This window comes from Hemibagrus wyckioides, linkage group LG27, assembly GCF_019097595.1.
Source record: "Hemibagrus wyckioides isolate EC202008001 linkage group LG27, SWU_Hwy_1.0, whole genome shotgun sequence".
In the NCBI taxonomy this organism is placed as follows: Eukaryota; Metazoa; Chordata; class Actinopteri; order Siluriformes; family Bagridae; genus Hemibagrus; species Hemibagrus wyckioides.
The window spans coordinates 37,559-47,175 of record NC_080736.1 but is presented as its reverse complement, the minus strand read 5'-3'; the positions used below and the strand labels follow the sequence as shown (position 1 = coordinate 47,175).

At 40.9% G+C, this 9,617-nt stretch overlaps 1 protein-coding gene across 1 annotated transcript; it reads left to right on the top strand.

Annotated features, from left to right (window-relative positions):
- The first annotated feature begins 288 nt into the window (after nt 1-288).
- Nucleotides 289-7,707, top strand: vstm2b (V-set and transmembrane domain containing 2B). Its single transcript, XM_058381426.1, has 5 exons — nt 289-825; nt 1,134-1,309; nt 1,960-1,989; nt 2,424-2,769; nt 6,678-7,707. The coding sequence occupies exons 1-5, from the start codon at nt 765-767 to the stop codon at nt 6,746-6,748; spliced, it is 684 nt and encodes a 227-aa protein (XP_058237409.1). The 5' UTR covers nt 289-764; the 3' UTR covers nt 6,749-7,707.
- The last annotated feature ends 1,910 nt before the right edge of the window (nt 7,708-9,617 follow it).

The following is a 9,617-nucleotide window of genomic DNA, read 5'->3' as shown; positions in this document are numbered from 1 at the left end:
TTTTTTAATAAAAGGTACACTTTTCTTTTTCCTCATTATCTGGAAAGAAAATGACAGCTTTAAATCCTGAGAGATTATGTCTCTGCTGTTTGGAAAATTTATTCTGTTAAATTGCAGTGGACACAGCGAAGGTCTCGTGTCAGAATTTACACTCATCTAAATAAACAGACTCTTTAAAACATTGGACAGTTTTAGTTTTTCTTGTTGCTGCAGTTTGGCGTCAGTGCACGCGCGTTCCTTATAGGTTGGGGTCTAAAGGAGATTTCTGAGAGGGAGGAGCGCGAGTGAAGCTCGGGAAGCTCGCAGAGAGCGCGCGCACCGGAGAGGAGTCCTGACGCCCGCATGCGGGAAGCGCGACTGGTGCCGCTGCATTGCAATCCCCGAGCAGCGAAGTGCGCGTGACTGCCTCTTTCCGGATTTGTGTGTTTGCTCTCGGCATTCTGTGGTGTTGTGTCGGTGTTTGTGTGTGTATCTGAGTGTGATGGGTGGACATAAAGCCAAGCACAGCGGAGTGAGATTCCTACCGGATATAAAGTACACTAGGAAATAACGGAGCCTCTAACGGAAAAAACGGGAATATTTACTCACAACGGAGTTTTTTTCTCTTTTACGAGCACGCGCACACATTGGCTATTGTTGCTCCTCGTGTCACTGGATTTTATGATCTCCCTCAGTGTGTGGAATTTAAACCGGAATGAAAAAGCGCGAGGATCAAAGCGAATAAACGGCATGAGGAAATAAAACAGCTGCACGCGCTTGTTAACATGGAGCTGCGGAGGCTTTACTGTCTCATCCTCAACACGCCGTTACTGCTGTACGGAAAGGGTGAGCGCGCGCATGAACACACACGCACACACACACACACACACACACACAAAACAACATAAAGAATAAGTCAGATATTTGCGGTAGTTTTAGTGTGTTTCTGCTAAATTCATTTAGAAAGATACGTGCAATAACAAATACTCTCAACGTGTAATCTGGAGCGCGCGTACACACACACACACACACACACACACACACACACACACACACACACAGAGAAACATTTTAATTGAGTTAGTTCAAATGAAAAGAAAGAAACATCCATGTTTGAAGTGATGCCTTGCCATGCGTTTGTGTGTGTGTCATAGCTGCCTTCACTGAAGTGCCTACAGATGTGAGTGTATGTGAGGGTGAGGACGTGGAGATGCCGTGTGCGTTTCGTGCTGTTGGTGCGTCTCCTTTTGCTCTAGAGATTCAGTGGTGGTACCTGAAGGAGGCGACTGCACGGGACACACATGACACTCACACAAGCAACCGAGCCAAGGTAACACCCCCCAACGCCCCCACACACACAATGTCATTAGATTAATGAAAATCTGTGTTTGGAATTTTGGGTCATGCATTAACCCCTTCAGCCCTATACTTCAATCCTACACTAACTACTTCAGCCCTACATTAACCCCATGAGCCCTACATTAACCCATTGAACCCACACTAACCCCTGCAGCCCACACTAACCCCTTCTGCCCTACACTAACCCTTTCAGTTCTACATTAACCCCTTCAGCCCCACACTAACCCCTTCAGCCCTACATTAACCCCTTCAACCCTATACTTCAGCCCTACACTAACCACTTCAGCCCTACACTAACCACTTCAGCCCTACATTAACCCCTTCAGTCCTACATTAACCCCTGCAGCCCACACTAACCCCCTCACTGTACATAAATACCTACATGAACACATTTACCCACAGTGATAGTTATTAATGTTGATATATTTATTTATATTAGTTATATTTATAGGTATGATAATTATTTAAATGCTTTTGAAGCTAAACCCAACACATTACTGTGTGTGTGTGTGTGGGGGGGGGGTTATTGAGGGTATTTGGGTGTTGGGGGGGTGTTGGGGGGTTGTGCTAAATGAATTGCCCTGTGTTTCAGGTTCTCAGTGTGTGTTGTTTATGTTACAGGTTACTCCGAGAGACGCCACTAAAATCAGTGTAAGTGTGACTAAAGAGTGATTTTAATCAAAGATCGTTTTAGGGTTACCATGGTAACCACAAAACACATGCATGTTGGCATCGTCATAAATTGTTGAAAGCAATCTTCTGACATCATGTAACCTTGTGTTTGGAGACTGAATGTAAACTGGACACAGGAAGTGAATGCAGCACACATCTCACACACTCTGCTTAACACTACTGGGCAGAGGGATTTAGAGAACCAGTAAATGTCTCATTAATTATATGTTATAACTAACTTATATACAGTCCTAGTGACTAAAATAATAAAATGTTAAAACAGTATAACATAACCCCCCCACACACACACACACCATATACTGAACTTTAACTGTCTGAGAATAGTTCATGATGACTTTAACACTGATGTCATTAACGTGTCTTTGTTTTGTTTCCCACTGTGTTGATGTTAGACGGTGCGTGTGCAGGGGAACGCCATCTCCCACAAGCTCAGCCTGTCCCAGGTGGGGAAGGCGGATGAGGGTGTGTATGAGTGTCGTGTGTCAGATTTATACTCGGATGACACGCAGGACTTTAAAGTGCAAGCAACGCTTCGTGTGACACCACGGGATAGCATGCTTGCTGAGGAGGCCGTGTCTCATATCCAAAACCGCTGGACATTAAAGAGTGCAGCACGAGCCACTAACGAACCGGATCAGGGAAAAAGCTACATGATCCCTCCATCATCATCACAATCAACCCTCACCACAGCTTCACCACACACTGCTGACGCCTCCAACAGACAGCAGCACGAGACTGGTGAGTGATGGAGCAACAGCACCACCACATGGAGAGAAACAAACACAGGCGAGAAAACATGAAAGAGAGAGAGAGAGAGAGAGAGAGAGACAGAGAAAGAGGGGGGAGTAAAGAGAGATAGAGATGGGGGGCAGGGGAAGAGGGGGAGAGACAGGGGGGGAGAGAGAGAGAGAATTTTGTTATCTTTAAATGTTTTCATGCAGAAACACATTCATACTCATCTTTAGATAAATATAAATATATTTGTATGTGATGAACCTTTCTTCTGACTGGTACCAGTAACCCCCATTACAATCAGCTACCAGTTTAGTACCAAATGTTTTGTTTCTCTACCAGTAGTGGTCAGCAGCAATGAGAATCACCTAGATGTCTCCTTGTGTATGTACACACACAAATTGAGTACCCCCCCCCCCCCCCCCAAAAAAAAAGGACAGAAAAATGACCCTGAATGTAAACTAATTCATGCGGTCATGACCACATCTCTCCTTCTCTGCCTCTTCTACACCACAGACTTATACACCAGAGCCAGGTCTAGCATTAGCAGCTGTGACTGGAGGCAGCGTGGTGATCACCTTCTCTTATACTTTTTATGATGTGTGTTTTTATCTGTTATTAGGATTTTTCTAGCACTTTGTGACATCAGTTGGTTCTAAATCTGTTTTTGCATGTTAGCATTGCTAGCCTGGATTAGCCATTATTCAGGGTGATATTTTCTATGCTACATTTACTCTCTAATTTGTAAGTAAGTGATATGCGACAATAGATCAGAATCTCACCTGTGATTTTTTTTTATCTGAACATCTAGACCTGTTAGAACATGGCGCATATTGTTTGAACCCATCCATTTATCAAGCGATCAAAAATACTGCAACATGTGATTGAACAGTGTTTCTCAGTGCCCAGGAGTGTCCAGTTAAATAGATTGTTTAAATAATTATTAGCTATGAAGGTACACTCTTGGTATGAAACCTGGGTTTGACCTGTAAAGACTGCATTTATTGTTAGAAAAAATAAACAGAGATGAAGGCCAGAGTGCTGTTTGTGGGAGAAAAGCAAAACACTTTCCAACTGAGAAAAACAGGAACCTTCAGTCAGAGGCATTAGAAAAGCAATGGACATTCCCATTACAACAATCTGTACTGTCCTGAAAAAGAAAGAAACTGCCAGAGCAGAACAGATCAGTCAGGAAAAACACAAGCAGCTCTTGAGATAAACTTTGTCAGAAATATAATGAAAAACCTCAAAACAACAGACAGTGACATCAGCAGAAGTCTACAGGAACACTGTGTTTGAGATTTACAGAGAAACATCTGATCTAATCAGGAGGAGCTTTATCATGCTGCAAGACAACCTTCCACAACACACTAAGACTCAACACAGAACTTCAGCAGGGCAAAGTGGAAGGGTTTTAACCTGAGCAGCATTTCACCTCCTGAAGAGAGACTGGATGGATAAACCTCCAGAAACTCAACAAAGCTGTTCTACAAACCTTGAAAAGTTTCACAGAAGACCACAGCTCTCAGTGAGTCTCAGGATTCATGCAGTTATTGCAAGCAAGGGATACGCAAATAATCAGCGTTTATTTAATTTACTTTCAATTACTTTAGGTATACTTTAATTATATGTTCCTATGTTATTGCACACATTAAAAAAGGTGGTCTGCCACCACAGGCGTCATGTTTACAGGTATTTAAGACATTTAGATATAAATATCAGCAAAAGAAATCTGCTACTAATCTATCATCTCATCTTCATCTTTTGATGTCGTACACAAATGTCTCCAACATACAGCTAACAAAAAGAACTGGCCTTGCCATTCTAATACTTTCAGAGGAGACTGTGTTCAGTGCTTTTAACAATGGACATTGTCACGAAGAAGCTTTCCAGAAAATCTCCATGTAGAGTTTGATCTCTATCCTGAAAAACAGTTCCCAGCGACTGTCCATCAGGGACATTCATCACAAATGCTGCCCACAGAGGGTGCGAGTCATCATCAGGGACATCTCTCACCCCAACCATGGACTGTTCTCTTTTCTTCCATCTGTGAACGACTACACAAGCCTCTCCTGACCTCTTCACAGTGGAGCTTATCCCCTCTGTCCAGTTGCTAATTGAACATATAGTAACTGATTATTTTTTCTTGTCTTTTACTTGTACCTTATGATCAGCTTCACCTTATCATCGCTGTTCCACTGGTTCTTGTCACTGGGTTTGTTTGTTAAGAGGAGAAGAAAGACAAGACTTGTGGGTGGAGTCGTCTCCATCACCCTCAGTCACTCCTTTAGACAGGTTTGAATGCACTGTGTGTGTGTATATTGTTGTAGTCATATGTTTGTGTTTGCATTAGGTGTAATGTTCTGCTCCACTCACTGGCTGCTGTAACTTACTGAGAACTGTACACCAGACCACAACAATCTTCCAGCTCCTTTTCTTGAATGTAGCTGTTTAACTGAAGGTGTGTGTGTGTATAGATATTTAGCTGTGTATGTGTCTGTGTGTGTGTGTGTTCAGTCCACTCTGTCCCAGTGTGTGTAATATTGAAGTAAAGTGAGAATTCTTTAATGTCACTGCACACAGAAGCGAGCTGTTAGCTTCACTGTACTGAGACGTCAGTTATCCTCCTGATGAAAAAGTCAACACATTTAACTGAGTAAAGAATCTTACCAATAAAGATTTTACAGAGTTTTCTAAAGCTATACAGATGACCTCACAGCCTGACCAGTTACAATCACATCGTACCTTGACATAGGACATCAGATCAGAGCACACAGTTTATAATCTACACATTCCACTGCTTATTATTATTATTATTATTGACATCTTTTGGATGTTTGAGAATTTCAGACCAATGGCTGTACTGACTGTATGAAATGTTCTGTAAAATGTCCTCTAAAGAGACTTCTGTTTCTCGTAGTACTCAGAAAAAAATCATGGAGGAACATGTAGAAGAATCTAATGTGGAGTTTCATCTGTAGCATTCGGACCTTAACATGATGAGCTTATTAAATATATGTTTGATTCAGCTTAAGGATGCTGTGGTTTATACTGGTTTACAGAGAGAGAATGCTGGAGCTAATCAAAAACAAAACAAGAGAAAGGGAGAAAAGACATCCAGAGAAACAAAGGCTTGCATTTAGCATGACAAACATCCTGCTTACTCTCTACCTCTGTGATGTAATGTGCTTAAATGCAGAACTAGCATGAAGAATGCATACTGTAAGTTTAGATCCTCAAACTCCGTCCTGTCCATCATGTTCTTGTTGTCTGTTAAATGCTGTTAAAAGTTCACTTTTCAGGGTATGGGTTTTTGCATGTGTGATTTAAATCAAGCTGTAATCCATTAACACATGCCTGGTCCTGACCTGAACTCCATCTTCACTACCTGTCTGTGTCTCCTCTCTAATTTGCATAACCCTGCCCCCTCTAGTCTACCTCGGCATGGCTCAAGTCAATACATTTCCCCAAAACTGAAGAAAGTGCTTTGATATGCTAACTTCAGAAAGAAAATAGTGTATCTACAAACATGAAATAAACATTGTCTAAAAACATCTTGACTATGAAGTACCACGATTAGAGGTGGTCAGTTTTGTGAAATCTGGTGTAAATTAGTGCCATTCCTGTTGGTCAGCCTGTAAGTGTGGGATATTTTTAAACTGGGATTGTTTACCAGTTTGAGAGTTTACAGTAATTTACAGTATTATCATGCAGCAGGTGAGACCTGGACACACCTCCTGACCCTCTCCTCATCCTCAGCTCTGTAATGTGTATATACTCTGCTCTGTCATATACCAGGAACTGAGGGACTGCAGTGTTGGAAGATCCTGTATGATCATGTCCATGGTGTGTAAGCTCTGATTTCAACAAACTGAACACTAACAGTGTTTATCTGCATTTGTGTTGTTCTTCAGGTTCTGTTACCACGGTGACTGTGGAGCCGCTGATGTACGTCGTGCCGCTGATCTTTTACACACTCTTCTGAATGAAAATGACAACAAATAACAATCCTTTATCTACCAAACACTGAGATAACTATACAAACGGATCGATAAATATGATCAGTTCACTGTTTCAGCACGTTATAGGTACCTCACAGCAGAGCAAAAAGAAAGATGAGAAAAAAAAAAACAACTGAAAATTTATTGATTATATACACAGTTTGATGAAAATTGGACCATATAAGACATATGACAAAATATATACAAGGACACACGTGTGTGTTTAGCTGAGTTTAGATGACTAAGTGAATTAGCACTCGCATCAATGTCCAACACACACACACACACACACACACACACACACACACACACACACACACACACACACACACACACACACACACACACACACACACACACACACACACACACACACACACACACACACACGGAGTGGTGGTAGCTCAAGTGTTTAAGACCCTGGGTTGTCGACCGGTATATCAGGGTTCAAGCCCCAGCACCACCAAGCTGCCACTGTTGGGCCCTTGAGCAAGGCCCCCAACCCGCCCTGCTCCAGGGGTGCTGCATCATGGCTGACCCTGTCTATGAGAAGAAAGAATTTCACTGTGCAGTAATGTATGTGTGAGAAATAAAGATAACACACACACATGCACACTCATAATGGATGCACCACTGTTTCCCAGACATTATTTAATCATTAAATTCCTCTTTACACTGTAAAGTATAGGATTTTTATTGCCTTTTTTATTTGATTATTTTCTGAAGGACTTTATTTTTCAGTCGTTGGAGAAAAGTTTGTTAATGTTTTATTTTTGCATGAGCTGTTGATCAGTTTCTCATGGGTTCGTTTGTGTGTGAGTGTGTAATTGTGTGTATATATACATATGTGTGTGTGTGTGTGTGTGTGTGTGACTTTCATCTGGTTTTCACTCTGTATAAATTGTACTATTTTTTGAGTAATTAAATGCACATGTTCATCGTTGATGTTTCTCTTGGATAATGTTTATTTTTATTAAGATGGTGATCAGTTAAATATTCATTTATTTAAAATAAGCAAAATGCCATGTTGCAAATAAAAATTAAAATAAAGTTTTTTTTTTATATAATAACATTACTGTTTTGATGTTTTGGCATTTTAAAAAGCTTCAAATTGTGTGAAATAATAGGAATGGCTTTGTGTATGTAGTTGAAGGAGAAACCCTTCTCACGGCTGCTAGGTCAAGTCAAGAAGCTTTCATACAGCTGACGCAGTACACAGTGAAATGAAACCATGTTCCTCCAGGACCCTGGTGCTACAGAAAACACTACAGAGCTAACGACTTAAAGTAAGTTAACTTAACACCTAAAGTGCATGGTGTGCAACCTAGTGCAAACAGTGTAGGACAGGAGCCAGCTCAGAGAGACAATACAATACACTACAGGACAGACAGACAAAATCTTCTATAGCTCTCCATTAAATAATCCTTGATTAATACAACAGCAAGTGTAGTTAGGAAAAAATCATATTATTCAGACCCTTAATAAAGCAAACCTGAAAGTTCTGCCAGAACAGGATCTTTTAGCACAGAGACATGAAGTGTCTGAATTCTGTAACTTCATTAGATTTATCCGGCACCTTCTCAATTTACTATTGTTCTATAAATAAAATTATTCAGATAATTGAATAAAATAAAGTACGTTGTAATACTGAGATAATTTTAAAGAATTATCAATATTTACGTGTGCTGTTCCAGTGTCCAAAAAATGCAGCCGTGTCCTTCCCATGATAACTGTTATGTCCTGCATAAGTATGCTTAAAAAATACAACAGACTTCGTTGTCATTTCTTAAAGAAGTGAGATGTGAGACATTTTTGGATTTCTAAAAAACATTCACAAACAAGTTGATCACATGACCAGGAGGAGACACACGACTGTGCTGTGGAGCACGGTGTCGCTATTTATATTTATTTATATAGATTTATTTTAGGGCAGCACAGTGGCTTAGTGGTCAGCACTGTTGCGTCACAGCAAGAAGGTCCTGGGTTGGAATCCAGGGTTCGATCAGGCCTTTCTGTGTGGAGTTTGCATGTTCTCCCTGTGCCTGCGTGGGTTTACTCCAGATACTCCGGTTTCCTCCCACAGTCCAAAATTGCCCATAGGAGTGTGTGTGTGTGGTTGTCTGTTTATACGTGGCCCTGCGATGGACTGGTGACCTGTCCAGGGTGTACCCCTGCCTTTCGCCCAATGTGTACTGGGATAGGCTCCAGCAGATCCCCGTGACCCTAATTAGGAATAAAGTGGGTATAGACGATGGATGGATGTATTTTATGTTGTTTAAGGTAGAGTGTACTTTTGTAAGACAGTGTTCTTGAGCAAATTGTTTTTTGTGAGGTTGAGTTCAGACCTTCAGGTTTAACATATCAGACATACAGTCCTAACACAACAATTCAATTCAATTTTCAATTCAATTTATTTGTATAAGGCCTTTTACAATGGACATTGTCTCAAAGCAGCTTTACAAAAGAAAAGAAAGAGAAAGGAGAGGAAAAATCTAAATAACTAAAAATAAAAATAAATTATTAAATTAAATTATTAAACTATTTTATTTTATCCATAATTAGCAAGCTTGTGGCGAAGGTGGCAAGGAAAAACTCCCTGAGATGATATGAGGAAGAAACCTTGAGAGGAACCAGGCTCAGAAGGGAACCCATCCTCATTTGGGTGACACTAAACAGTAAATAATGTAACTGTAACTGATTAATGTCCTTTCTACAACAGCAGTCAATGACCCATGAGGAACTAATTCCTTGCTGTCACAAGTTGACAGATAAAATGGCAGATCTGTGATGGTGTGAAAGTCTCTAAGTGGCTCTGTCTACGTCTGTCTCCTGGGTCACAGGCTGTCCACACAG

Bases quoted from the DNA above. Each gene is read 5' to 3' on its own strand.
- vstm2b (XM_058381426.1), top strand. From the start codon at position 765: ATGGAGCTGCGGAGGCTTTACTGTCTCATCCTCAACACGCCGTTACTG. The intron at 826-1,133 runs GTGAGCGCGCGC...TGTGTGTCATAG, and splicing joins GTTACTGCTGTACGGAAAGG to CTGCCTTCACTGAAGTGCCT. The intron at 1,990-2,423 runs GTAAGTGTGACT...TGTTGATGTTAG, and splicing joins GAGACGCCACTAAAATCAGT to ACGGTGCGTGTGCAGGGGAA.